We start from the raw sequence: 15566 nt of genomic DNA on the forward strand, positions 1-15566 counted from the left end.
TGCACCAACGATGACATCCAAGTCTTGAAGATAGTCAAAAATGGGGTGTCTGCAGGCTAGGGCTAGGAATTTGATGGGTGTCACAAGAGAAAAAGGACGGGTCGTTGGGTATATATTTTTATTGAGAGGTTTGGTAAAAATATCAGCTAATTATTGGCTTATAGGCACAAATTCAAGTTCAATGTCACCTTTAAGTACATGATCTTGTAGAAAGTGATGCCTTATTTTAATGTGTTTAGTGTGTTAGTGCTGTGTTGGATTTTTTTGAAAGATTAATGGCACTAGTGTTATCACATTTAATAGGAATGTGATCAAAGTGAAGTTCAAAGTCAAGAAGTTATTGTTTCATCCAAAGCATTTGAACACAACAACTAGTGGCGACAATATATTCCACTTCAGCTGTCGATAAAGCCACAGAATATTGTTTTTTACAAAACAATGATGTGAGTGAATTACCAAGAAAATGACAAGTGCCACTAGTTCTTTTTCTATCAAGTCTACATTCTGCAAAGTTGGCATTCGAGTAGCCATAAAGGTCAAAAACATTTGTTTTAGGGTACCAAAGACCCAAAAGTGGAGTACCAACAAGATATCTAAAAATACATTTTACTGTGGTGACGTGTGATTCTTTTGGAGCTGATTGAAAACGTGCACACAGACAAACATTAAATAGGGTTGAGCATGGTCCGGATTGGACCGGATTGGGGTAAAACCAGGACCAATCCGTTATCTACGGTTCCTGAAAAATTAAAACCAATCCAATCCGTTTAAATCATGGAACCAATCCGAACCAATCCATTTAAATACGGATTGGATCGGTTTAGGACCACGGATTCACATAATTAAATAACAAAAATATATATATATATATAACACTTTAATTTCATAAAAATATAAATATAACGCTATATCATTTCCATAATAGCAACATGTTTTTCTATAATAGTGACATATTGTTCTTGAATTTAAACAACCATAAGAAAATACAAACAAAAGTAATAAAATAAGATATTATACGGTTTTAGGTTTGAGTTTAGATTTTATATAGAATAAAAGAAGATACTATGGGGGAGGATATACAATAAAAATATAGACTATTTGTATACGGTCCGGATCAGTTCCAATTCGGAACCGCGGGGTTCAATCCGGAACCAATCCGTGGACTACGGATTTTTAATTCTTCAATCCGGAACCGAACCGCGGATTCAAAAAACTAATCCAAACCTATCGGATTGGACTGGACTGGATCGGATTACGGATTTCACGGATTCCTTGCTCAGCCCTAACATTAAACATGATATTGGGTCTACTAGTAGTTAGATAGAGTAAGGAACCAATTATGCCTTGATATTTCTTTTCGTCTACCGGTTTACCTTGCTTATCTTTGTCGAGTTTAATCGATGTGCTAATGGGAGTTGCTGCAGGTTTGGATAAGTCCATTTCAAACCTTTTGAGGAGATTTTTGATATTTGGCTTGAGATAAGAGAATTCCATGTTGGGTTTGTTTTATTTGTAATTCGAGAAAGTATGTCAACTCTCCTATCATACTCATTTCAAATTCGTCCTGCATATCCTTAGCAAATTCTTTACACAAAGATTCATTAGTATCACCGAATATAATATTATCAACATAAATTTGAACAATAAGCATATCATCATTTTTAGTTTTTATAAAAAGAGTGGTATCAATTTTTTCGCGAGAAAATTTTTTTTTAATAAGAAAATTGCTTAAGCGTTCATACTAAGCTCTAGGGGCTTGTTTCAAACCATACAAAGCTTTTGAAAGTTTAAAGACATGATCTAGGTGTTTGTGATTTTCAAACCACGAGGTTGTTCAACATACACTTCCTCCGAAATTTACCCATTTAGAAATGCACTTTTTACATCCATTTGGTAAAGTTTAAAATCTTTAAAACAAGCAAAAGCAAGCAACATGCGAATGACTTCAAGACGAGCAATGGGTGCAAATGTTTCATCAAAATCAATGCTCTTTTCTTTATAACCTTGGGCTACAAGTCTAACTTTGTTTCGAATAACAACATCGGATTCATCCATTTTGTTTGGAAAAACCCATTTTGTTCCAATAATGGAATGATCCTTAGGACAAGGAGTGAAAAACCAAACTTCATTTCTTTCAAACTGATTTAACTCTTCTTGCATAGCTAAAATCCAGTTTTCATCATGTTCAGCCTCAAAAAAAGTTTTTGGCTCAATTTGAGAAACAAAAGCTAAATTGCCACAAATATTATGAATAGAAGAACGAGTTCTAACACCTTGTGTGGCATCTCCTATAATGAGATCTTTGGGATGTCCATGACCATACTTCCATTATTTGGGTAGATCATTTTCTTTTATTGGATGGGCATACTCTTTTTAGATATTTTCCATAGAGACTTCAACGTTGGGTTCCGAAGAATGAAGTTCATCATTTTCCGATAAGTAAATGCCTTCAATTCTTGGATTAGAATCTGCAACATCACGACTAACAATATTCTTGGAAGCAAGGGAGTTAGATTCATCAAAAGCAACGTGTATAGATTCTTCAACAAGTGCAGTTCTTTTATTAAAGACACGATAAGCTTTACTAGAATTTGCATGACCAAGAAACATGGCTTCATCAAATTTTGCATCAAACTTCCCAAGATTTTCTTTGTTGTTATTAAGTACAAAAGATTTACAACCAAATGCACGTAATTGACCAATGTTGGGCTTTCTACCTTTCCACAATTCATATGACGTTTTCTTAAGTATAGGTCTAATCATAACACGATTAATAACATAACAAGATGTATTGACGGCTTCTGCCCAAAAAATATCTCTGCAAATCATTTTCATAAAGTATATTACGAGCCATTTCTTCAAGAACTCTATTTTTTCTTTCTATCACACTATTTTGTTGAGGAGTTCGAGGAGCAGAAGAATAAACTCATTATTAACAAATTCTCTACCGTGATCACATCTAATGCTACAAATAGCAAGACTAATCATATTATGAATACACTTACAGAGAGCTAAAAATGCAGAGAAAGTATCACTTTTGTGTAACAAGAAAATCACCTAAGTAAATCTAGTATAATCATCCACACAAACAAGTCAATAAGATTTACTACCGAGACTTAAAGTTCTAGATGGTCCAAACAAGTCAATATGCAACAATTGAAGAGGTCTAGAAGTGGAAATAATATTTTTGGATTTGAAAGAAACTCTTGTTTGTTTTCCTTGTTGATAAGCATCACAAAGTCTATCTTTTTCAAAATCAATTTTTCGTAAACTAACAACCATGTCAAATTTTGAAAGTTTTGAAAGCAAGTCTATATGAGCATGTCCTAACCTTTTATGCCATAACCAGCTAGATTCATTTATAGCAGATAAGAACTTAACATCATAACTAGGAGATAAACTATGTAAATAAAATACATACACATTTTCATGCCTATGACCAATAAAAAGCACTTTGTTATTAGCAAAATTTTTAATGGTGCATTGGGATTTTTCAAAAGTGACATGATTGCCATTATCACACATTTGACTAATACTAAGCAAGTTATGTTTCAATCCTTCAACAAGCAACACATTTTCGATAATGGGTGGATAAATTTTACCAATACTACCTTCGTCGATGATCTTTCCCTTACTATTGTCTCTGAAGGTCACATGACCTTCTTCTTTGGATTTAAGGGTTGAGAACATTGCTCTATCGCCGGTCATGTTCCTTGAGCACGCACTGTCAAGATACCACCAGTTGTTACTGGATTTTGACATAAAGCACACCTGCAAAATTCAGATTTTTGTTGGCCTTTTGGTACCAATTCTTTTTTGAGTCCATGAGAGTTAGGATTTGAAGTGTTTTTGGGAACCCACTTCTTTTTCATTCTAACAAATGAGTTTCTCTTAGCAAGACATGAAGGAGAGATGTGATCTTTTCTCCACAATAATGACATGTGAGATGAAAATGGTTAGATGATGCATGAACAAAGGTCGTTCTTTGAATTTTTACTTTTGAAAAAGGTTTATATCTAATCCCCATTCTTCCAAAGGTTTGATTTTGACTTTTGAGAATTTTGTCTAAGGTATCTCTATCTTAAGTAAATTTTGAAAGAACTTTTTTAAATCTTCTTTGTTTTCAATTACAACAATTTTCTACTTTTTCAAAATTTCATTTTCTTTTTGTAAATCATGTACTTTCTTTTAAAAAATTGAGGATTCTTTTTTAGTTGAGAATTTTTTCTCTTTTCCATTGTCAAGACTTCATTTTCTAACGTATTGGTCTTAGAAGTCAAGGATTCATTTTCTTGTGATAAACTCAAAATCATTTCCTTTTGAAAACTACTTTTTGAACTCAGTTTTTTAAATTCAGCATGCAATTCATCAAATACAGTTTGTAATTCATTAAAAGTAAAGGATTCACCATTTACCTTTCATTTTCAAGTGCCATCAAGCATAGATTTGTGACTTCATTTTTACAAATGTCTATCTCTGAGTCGCTGTCATCACTGTCTTCTCTCCATGCTGCTATCATGGCTCTTTTTTTTGTCCTTCTTAAATTGTTTCTTGAGCTTCGGACATTCTGATTTATAGTGTCTCGGTTTGTTGCATTCATAGCAAGTAACTTCAGATTTTTTTATGACTTTCACCTTTTTGAAAATCTTTGTTGAAGTCTTTTCTAAAGAGCTTCCTTACACCTTATTTCTTCTTTACAAACTTTTTGAACCTCTTGGTAATGAATGCCATTTCTTCATCTTCCTCTAAAGCATCTTCTTCTTCCTCTTGAAATTTTGAGGTAGACTTGAAGGCTATCCCTTTTTTCTTGTTCTTGTCTTCTTCTTCTTTTCCTTCTTTCATAATGAGCTCATGGGTTAGAAGAGGTCCCATTAACTCATCAAGGCTTAATGTTGATAAGTCCCTTGCTTCTATCACTGTGATGACTTTGTTCTTCTAGCTTTTTGGCAATGATCTGAGGACTTTTCTGACAATTTTTGCATTTGTATAAGTCTTTCCAAGAGATTTTAGACTGTTTATAATATCTGTAAAGTGGGTGAACATTTGGGATATGTTCTCATCAGGTTTCATCTTGAAGAGGTCATAATTGTGAACAAGCAAACTAACTCTAGACTCTTTGACTTGAGTAGTTCCCTCATGAGTTACAATAAGTTTATTCCAAATTTCTTTCACCAGTGTACAAGTACATATTTTGTTGAACTCAGTAGCATCAAGTGCACAATACAACATATAAACAACTTTGGTATTGGCTTGAATATCTTTATAATCAACACTAGCCCATTCACTCTCAAGTTTGGGAATTAATAGACCATTTATAGTTTTGGTGGGGACTTTGGGACCATCGCAGATGATATTCCAAACTTCATAATCGATAGATTCGATATGCATAATTATACGGGTTTTGCAAAAGTTGACATTTGTGCCATTGAAAAAAGGTGGTCTGTTTGAGGCTTGACCTTCTAGAAGAGAGCAGTTAGGGGTTGCCACGAATCACTCAAAGATGGTTAAGTCACAATACAAGAGACGAGGCTCTGATACCAATTGCTACACAGGAAGGCAACCCAAGAGGAGGTGTGAATTGGGTAATTAAAAATATGACTGGAAAATAGATTTCAAATGATTAAGAGAGTAAATGCACTAGACAAACAATTTATAAACATAAAATATAGGAAAGGAAAAGAAGAGCTTAAACCCAAGGGTTTATAGTGGTTCGGCTCGCCGGCCTACGTCCACTCCTCAAAATGCCTCCTTGAGAATTTCTTCACTATGAATTAATGCACCACCAAGCTTCACCTAGCTTGTGGATTTTAACAAAGGTCTTACTTCTATTTGTTGAGGACCTCTCAACTAAAATGCCTCACTTTACAAGTGTTTCTCTCAAAAAATGGGAAAGAATCAGAGGTACAACAGTCTTCTTTTACAAATTGTCTATCTCAAAAGATGGATATGAAAATGTAAGCATAGAGGGAATATAAGACTCACTCAGATATGAAAATGAAAGTACAATGAAGTATAATAAAAGCTCTTGAATGCTCTGGCATTCTTGTATTGAAGAGTTGTGTATATTCAACCAGGAGAGCTTATTCTTTACAGTATTAATGGCTTCTAACTGTTAGAGAGAGGAGATTTGAATCTTCTAGTTGTTGGAGCAAATCATGGAGGATATCTTCTAGCTGTGTTTGATCAGTGTATGGTGTATACAGACTGTGGACAAGTCTTGGGAAGAGAAGAATCATTAAATGCATAAGCTTTTCATTAAATGCTCACCTTCATAAGTCAACTTCTTGGAAGAGGATATGATATCAAAAGATCTGCTCAAGGATCAGAACTGGTGACATATTATGCACATAGATTAGAAAAAATGGCTGAGAAAAGAGCTGTGTCAGTCTAGATATGATCTGGCAGCTGGATTTTTGAGACCTAGATTTTACGGGTGTCGACCCCTGCAAATTGGGTGCCGACCCTTTGCTCTCTTTTTCTTCTCTGAGTTGATTTCCAGATGCTCCTAGTGTTGACCCTTATTATTCTTGGTGTCGACCCTTACTGCTGGATTGTATTTTGAAATTTAGTATCGACCTTTGCTGTTCTTGGTGTCGACCCTTGTTATTGGATTGCATTATGAAATTTAGTGTTGACCCTTGCTGTTCTTGGTGACGACCCTTGTTACTGGATTGCATTTTAAAATTTAGTGTTGACCCTTCCAGCTGGAACACTTAGGCATTTTGAGTATCACTTTGGTGTCGACCTTTGCTATTTTGGTGTTGACCCTTAGACGTGTTTTAAGAATAGATAGTGTTTTGCATGCATGTGCTAATTTCATGTTTTGAAGGGCCAAAAATCATTAAAGAACAACACTATAGAAGCGTATATCTTTTAGAACCATTGAAGCACAATTTGTATAACATTATTTTGAAAACTTTGAATAATAAAATGAGCTCAAAATATTTGTCAATAATCAAAATCAATACGAATTTAAAATAGAATAACCTTGGGGCTAACAACCCTCTAAATCCTTGTATGCAAACTAGTTTTTAGATACAGAATGTATGCTTCATAATCATGCTATGTGGACAATTATTTTCCATTAACCTTAGCAACTGCTAGGGTTTCTTTCCTTATAGTCAACTGAGTGAAGGGACGTTGGAGGCGGTGGGTGGGGATGAAGGGTCAATAAAATATCCCATTTTCATATTTTTTATTTTTATGAATTTAGTACAAGACATGATTAGTAATTAGTGATTGGTAGCTAGAGTATAACCGAAACAAGGTCCCATTTGAAGATCAATCAAATTTTCTCATATCTCCTCTTTAGTTAGTTGTGAATTATATCCCCTTCTGTGCTTTCATACTAGGTATCCAAAGCACTTTTCAGTTCATATTTCACCTTTTATCCCACATATCTCAATGATAATGACGAGAACACTGTCAAATACTAATTATTAGATTTAACTAAATTAAATTACTCAAGTAACAAGTTGATTTGGTGGGAGGAAGGGAGGTTCAACAAATTGGAGAAGAAGATATTGAGAGTTATTCCCCTAACAGTTCTTTGGTCTATATGGAAACTTTGTAATGAGTGTGTGTTCAAAGGTGTAAATCCTAATCCTTGGGAGCTTTGTGAGATTCTCAAAACTAAAATTGGGCTTTGGCTTAAGTCCTCAACTAAAGAGCTGCATTTTTCTCTTTCTGATTTTTGTCTTGAATGTTAGGCATATTAGAGTTTGTATTGGTGGAGGTTGATTGTTATTTGGCCATTGTAGGTGTGAGTTGAGCCTCTTGCTCTCAGCGTTAGGGGCTAGCTGTATCAGTTTGCATCTCTTCAACATTGTATTGGGTGGCCCTTGGAAGTACACATGATTGGTCTTACTTTGGGTGCCAACATAGTTGGGATGCATTGCATAGACAATGATGCTTTTCCCATGGCTTTGTTTTGTTCCTTCTCTTTCTAACATGTTTCATTTCTTTGCTGATTACAAAAGAAGTAACAAGTTGATTGAATTTTTTAGACAATAAGAAAGAAAGAAAGAAAAAAAAAAACTTTTTGTTTTATATAGACATATATATCTACACAAAACCTCACAAATTCATCATCTCTTAGTTTTGAATTATATATTGTCTAAAATTAAATGTGTAGCATACATTACTAATCAGTATATTTCTTAATTCTGTATTTAAGCTCTGAAGTTGTATGTCATTAGTTCTCATGATTATAAACCTTAATTTACCATTAACTGTGATGAGATAACTACTAATTTGAAATATCAATCTCTTTTGGTGTCAATTCATTGTCTTTTTGGTGTCAATTCATTTAAAAGCACCCAACATATTAATAATTGTAAGTCTTCAAATTAGAAAAAGCTGCTAATTTTTGGCACACTATTTGCGGGTGGCTTTTTTGTGCGCCAATGCCAAATTTTGGTCTGGGCATGAGACCATCGGTGCATGCCATTGGAAAATTCTTTGAAATGTTGTAAGAAATTAGTTTTGTGCATAACACTTGGCTAAAACTAGTTTTATTTACTTCAGCGAATATGGCTGCCACCTTTTGCTATGCCAATTAAGAGAATGAATCCCAGAATGTCATGAAATCATAAAACTGATAATGTGGTTGTTGGCTTCAAAGAATAAACGAGTTTGGGTAAGGTTGTGACTTGATCTTCTATAACCCAAGAACCAAGGAAACCTAACTGTTGTTTAGTTTAAAAGAATTGGAAATCACTCGAACTCAGTTGAAGATTTGGATTAGCATAGTAAGCCTGCCACATTTAAAATCTAAAATGTGACATATATTTTACAGTATCTATATTAGCATTGTTCTTTTGATTGATTTGTTTAATAAGTGTAACATAAATTGTTTCATTTGGTGTAGAATTGTAGAACCCTATTTGAACAATTCTTAATGTAGCAAGCATCACATGTGTCATTTGCTTATTTTACTTTATTTTATTTTTATTTTTTTTGAATCTCTCCTTGCCTTTACTGTTACTGGAACGAAGCTTTCATTATGTGAGTTTTGTAAAGTGGATGTATCAATCATTTTCATTAGTTCAACTTGAACCAAATGGAACAATATTGAAGTCAACTATGTTCAATCCCATGCTCACTGTGTTGATTTGCGGTTAAGAATATCAGAATTTGTTATAGGAGATGAAGACAATATGCCTAGTTTCATTACCAAATTAAGAGCACACCAGCTTTTAAATGTGTGTTGACTGTTCTTTTTTTTTTTTTTTTTTTTTTTTTTTTTTTTTTTTGAGCTACTTTGTTTCTTTTTATTTTTCTTTGATTAGAGATTTTGTTGTTTTAACTTGTAAGAGGTGGTTATGTCAGAAATCGGAGCCAAAGAAAGTGCAAGTGCACGACCTAATTCCTCTCTTTCCTTGTCAGTTTTAGAGTGCTCACCCTGATGAGATTTGGCAGACTTGTATAAGAACATCTTCAATTATTCAGTAAATAACATTTAGGAATTCAATCATGCAGCTCATGATAATAATGACAACTGTGCTAGTAACATAGAAGATTTTTATGGAATGGGACATAGAATTGGACTATTTAAAGACTTATTGGACTATTCAATCATGCAGCTCATGATATGAATGACAGTTGTGTTTCAATTTCTTCTTTTTAGTTTAGAATTGGACTATTTAGACTGTATTGGCTGTGTCTCTAGCTTGCCTTAGTGCCATGGTGCTTCATTATCAATTTCACCTCTTATTTTAATTGTAAGTTAATCCCAACATATTTCAACATGGGTTGACTAAAAATTTATTTTTTCTTCAATTGCACAAATGTGTATGTTGTTCACTTGTTTACATACTTATATATAATTGTGGGTGTTATTGTTGGAGTCATAAGGTGCGTTAATGTTCATCAATGAAGTTTCTTCATTTATTTAGAATCACAGACATTCATAGGTCACTATAAAAAATGATTTCAGCTAAACTACTTCATGAATTATATCTATTACGAGCGTTGACAAACACAATGAATTATAAAAGTCAACACTTTATATTTTTCTCTGGTGCTGCCCATTTTCTTGCCCTTTTGTATGCCCATAATACCAGGCTATAAAACCACCAAAACAGCCCATGCTTCTTTTACCTACAAAATAAACTTTAAGAATGTTTAAGGTAGTTTATTACAAACCACAAGTTTATATTTTTGGAAAACTCGGGGTTATAAACAGAACTCCTATTGTTTCTTACTAATTTCTAAGATTGGATGAATTTTCTAACATTCTACTCCTACCATACAACTCACCAATATTCATAAATTGTAGTCTTCTCTATAATCCCAGCCTTATATTTTGTAGTTTCTAACACTTTCTCTAATATTTTATAGAGTAATTACTGTAATGGTTGTCTTTAACCTTTTAGATGGCCCAAATAAACAAGGGTTGGATGGCAATAAAAAATAGATTAAGCAATAGGGAGTATCAAGAAGGGGTGAATTCATTTATTGAATTTGCGATGAGAAGTATAGGCTTGGAGGATAAGCTTCGGTGTCCATGTATTTATTGCTTGAATGACAAAATACGTACGACCCAGGTTGTTAGGATTCATTTGATTCGAAGAGGGATATCTCTTTCTTACAAGACTTGGGTGCACCATGGAGAACTTGTTCCCGTGGCTCAATCTCTCATACCGAATAAAGGTCACCATGACATATATAGTGAAATTGTAAGGGAAGATCAGGATGACGGGGATGATTTGCCTACTATGTTGGAAAAGGTTTGTAGGGATTTTGCAATGAATGATGAAGGAGACGAATTACCGGCTACTTCTAAGAGTGTGGATAGGCGAAACTTGGATAAATTATTTGAAGATGCCCAACGTAAAATATACACAGACTGCACAAGGCTCACTGTGTTGTCATTTGTTATTAAGATGTTTCATATTAAGGTGTACAACAAGTGGAGCAATAACTCATTTGATATGCACACTTAGCTATTTCAGATATTGCCATTAATAACCCTCTTGACAAGAGTTTCCATTACATCAGTAACAATCTGCATATTCTTTAGTACTTCACCAATATAAGCTCCATCTCGTTCATGAAGAAGATAACCATGGTGCTTGCTAATCCCAATCCATGTTTCCCTATCTGGACAATCAACAGAAGAAAGATCTATGTTCCTAGATGAACTAGATTACTGTAAGAGCATGTCCTAAAAACACCATAGCAAGCCACTTTTTAGAAATTATTCACATTGTAAATATGGTTTACTGGATTTTAAATACTAAAAGTTTATTAAGTTACTTAAATGACTTCAAGCATGGGCATCATGTTTGGAGGACTAGATGCGATTTGAAAGGGTGTTAGGGAAGCTGGATAATGAATTTTTTAAAACATGGCTACAATGTAGTAATTTTATTGCCCAGGAGTAACATTTTCCAAATAAGGTTTCTGAAGTGAAGTTCTTTCTTTTGTTATAACGCCTTTACTTTTGTAATGATAGTCCTTGTTTGTAAACCTCGCTGTAATTAAATCTCACTATGACTACATATTTCCAGCTTTCACATTATATCAATTATGTTACTTATTTAGTTTGCATTGATTGTAGGATAAATTTGAAATATGGGATAATTATGAGGAGAATGCACTATCCCTGCAAGTTGTGGAAAAGAAGTGTTATGTGTTACATAAAGATTGGAAGTGCAAAATGAAGAAGAAATGGGAGAAGCTTATGGATAAGGGAACTGATCCCTATGCTCATCCATACAAAGGGGTCAGATTAGATGATTGGAAGTATTTGATTGACCAAGTATGGTTAGATCCTAAAAGCAAGGTATGTTATGATTTAGTTATAAAATAATAATGCATTATTAACAAGCTCTGTGAAGTCATATAGAATGAAAGATCAAATTATCTATCTATAAACAACTCTAATCCACATGCGAAGTATCTAACCACCTTCAATATTACTTAGTACTCTTATCATTGTTTAACTATATATGTAACAAACCCTTACAATGTAGATTTTTGTAGCGTCGTTACAACTCCGACAAAAATAATAGGAGAAAGCTACCCTACAATCACACTAGTGGGTCGCGATCTTTTCCGGCGGCGATGAGCATTTGTGATGAGATGTATTTCATTGATTTTATTAACTTTATCGACACTTATTCAATATGTTATCATATTAATAAAGGAGTGTTCTTTTTGGTGTTTGGCATATCACAGGTGAAGGAAAATGGTGGATTGTTGCCAGATATCTGTGATTTCTACAAGGACACTCATTGGAATAAGAAGACAAAATAGTGGATTGATCCTATATGCGGTGATTTACATGCAAGTATTCCACTCGTTTGGGCACTTATACATGCAACTATTGTGTTTGATTTATAGTAACAATAATTATATTTTACAATTATAAAAGCAAATGACAATGGTGCGGGATGAGTCTATCGAGTCTGGAACGCCGATGATGCAAGAGGATATATCAAGAGTGGTTCTTGGTAAGAAAAATGGATACTTAACAGGATTTGGGGTTGGACCAAAGCCTTCTTCTTGTGATTACACTATAACAAAAAGTGTCTTTGGAGACGAAAACTAATGACGAAAATAAATTTTATCACGAAAGACGTACCTTTTAGTGAAGAAAATAATATTTTGCCTCAAAATGTACCACTTTCAGAGACAAAAATAAAATTCTGTCACCAATCTACATACATAATAAAAAAAATTAGGTGACAAAATTATTTTTCGTCATTATTTATATTTTTTTTGTCACCGAAGATTTTCCCGCTAATTTTTCGGATGGTGCCAAAATTTTCAGACTTTTGGTGAGGAAAAAATTAGTCACCAATTATAAAATTATTAATGACAAATATATTTTCGTCACCAATAATTTTTAATAGTTTAATATAATTTAGTGAGAAAACTATTTTCAGGGCCAATAATTTTATCTTTTGGTGAGGAAATAATTTTGTCACCAAATAATTGGTTTAGTTGCTAAAGGTTTTAGAGGGAAATGAATATATTGGGGCCTTTGATATATCGGTTCTTCTTCTCACATACAGATTTGACCACCAAACCTCACCCTACTTCACCTCACCTCAGCGCACACCACCAACACCGCTCGCCACCACCATCGCCTGCAGATCACCAAAAGTAACCTATGGTGACGAAAAGTAGTGAAGAAAATAAATTTCGTCTCTAAATAAGAACAATTTGTGACGAATTATAAAATTTTGTCACATATAATAAAAAATAAGAATAATAGGTGACTACTATTTTTTTTAATATTTTGAGACCTTTCAGTGAGGAAATTATTTTGTCACTAATTTTGGAGGCTAAATTTTGACAAATTGGGCTGTAATAAAATTTTTAAACTACTAATTTCCCCCCCCCCCTTTTTTTTTTGGTGTGTGTTTATCTAGTTTTCCTTTCATATCTCTCTCTCACTACAATAAATTGCAAATTTGGTGACTAAAAAATTTCATAAAATACCTAGATTTATTTTTTGGTGGGAATACTTTCACATTTACTACCCAATGTATGAATTATGATTTTTTTTTTCCCATATTTTTCTCTATCTTTACATACACCCAAAATTAACACGCCAAATATTTTTTGATTTAGCGCCTAATTTGAATAATATCAAAATTTCAGTCCAAAATAACTTTTCATCTCCTTGATTAGAACTTTGTGCCCTAATCTATCTATAGTTCCTTCACAAAGCTGTAACAGAGAACCATCGTGAGTTCATACTCCACCATGAGGACGGTTCATCCACCACCGTCAGTTCATCCTCCATCATGAGGACGGTTCGTCCTCCACACCGTGAGTTCATCCTGCACCAACATCAAGCTACAACACCACCATGAGTTCCAGGTCAGTTTGTTGTCTCTGTTTCTCTTTTTCTACCCCTCTCTCTCTGTTCAGGTCTCTGGGTTTCTCATTCTCAACCCTCACTCTGTCTTCGGACATGTTTGCGTAAATGGAATTCATTGTTAAGTTGAGATTAAAGTCATTCCATTCGTTACTTCTAACATCTCCAAAACTTCTCTACTTTAAAGGGTTCTATGAACAACTTGAATGATTTTAATTTGGGAAAAAAAAATATAGAAAATAGAATGATTAACATGTTATGTATTCTGATTATGATATTCATATTCTACCCAATGTAATCATTGAAGTGAATGAATTTTTGGTGATTCTACACACAGTAAAGTCTCATGCTTCTGATTATGGGTCTGCTAGGTGTTTGATAAAATGCCACAATGGCTAATTTTTTCTTATTGTTTTGTTTATTTTTTTGTTTTATTTTTGTTTTTTTAAGGGGCAGTAGGATTGGATAATTATAAATCTGATTCATCTTCCCCCCCCCTCTAATCACAAAGTTATTATAATGATAATGACTAATAAATGACAATGAGGTCCTTCTTTTGCATTTCACATCCTTGGTTCTTGTAATGAATGATGAATGATAATGATGTCCCTGCTAGACATAGTCTAAATTCATGCCAGAATTGCTAATTTGCTAAGTAATAGAAATTCCCATTCTTTTGTTAGATCTTTTGTATTTTAATGCACTATCTTGCATCTCCCACATGCAGTCAACTCCTCCCTTAAGAAAATTTAAGCAACATTGTAGGTAATTCTGTAATGAGTTTTGTAAATTTCTTGCTAAAGGTAAGACCTTGATCACCTACCCTATGTTTTGTTACTGCTTATGTCTATATTTGTCCTGCTTATCTACTGCTACTGCATTATTTGTTACTTGCATCGTGATAGTAAAATAGAAGAGGATGTTATTGTTATATGATGTTGATTAGAATACTGAATTTGGTATTATACTTGTCATCTGTTTAGTTTGGAACTTTGGATGACTTTTTTTGAAGTACTTCTCAGGAAGTTCTGAGAAGGGAAGTTAATACAGGAAAATCACCTCTTTTAAGAAGAGGATCTCTTGTCCTGATTTTTTTTCCATGGAAACCTTCACTACTCTACAATATGATTTAAAATTTTTGCGTGAAATATTAATTCAAGGGATTGAAACTTCCTTGTTATGAAATATTTGGAGTTAAAATATATGCATTACAATTCAAAAAATTGGGGTGGTGGTAGTGGCTGTTACTGTGGCAGTAATGAGAGCTACATGGTATGCTTGTGGTGGGAATGCTGAATTTATGTTTGGCTAATTATATATGAGGATTTATAAACTTCCCTCCTAGGGAATTTTGGACTGAAGAGTTGACACCTTGAAATCCTCCTTTCAGTTGCCTAAGGATCTGGAAATCCATTTCCCTGCCACAGCAAACAAAAGATTAGAAACAAGTGATTTCCAAATCCATTGTCACTCCAAATATTTTGCCTCTATCTTCCTCATCCATATGCTAAAGTAATGATTTTTGGTAGTTGGTTTCAGTGTGTTGGTTTATTTTACATTTTCTATAGGTTGTTTTCTTTTTATTGGTTTCTTCGTTTGGTTGTTCTCTAATTACCTACAAGGTCTTCGTTTTAGTAGGATTCATTTTCCTTTTAACTAATATCACTTATTTGCCTTTTAACTTCAGTCAACTTTATTCATGCTTACTAATAGCATGACAAGTGATTTATGA

General features: G+C 33.7%; 1 protein-coding gene across 1 annotated transcript; it reads right to left on the minus strand.

The window, feature by feature from the left end:
* Nucleotides 1-4935: 4935 nt before the first annotated feature.
* LOC114309454 (uncharacterized) lies at nucleotides 4936-5388 on the minus strand. The gene has a single exon (XM_028255194.2). The coding sequence runs from the start codon at nucleotides 5386-5388 to the stop codon at nucleotides 4936-4938; it is 453 nt and encodes a 150-aa protein (XP_028110995.2).
* Nucleotides 5389-15566: the final 10178 nt, after the last annotated feature.

The sequence above is a fragment of the Camellia sinensis genome, chromosome 4 (assembly GCF_055761805.1).
Source record: "Camellia sinensis isolate YWXY chromosome 4, ASM5576180v1, whole genome shotgun sequence".
Lineage (NCBI taxonomy): Eukaryota > Viridiplantae > Streptophyta > Magnoliopsida > Ericales > Theaceae > Camellia > Camellia sinensis.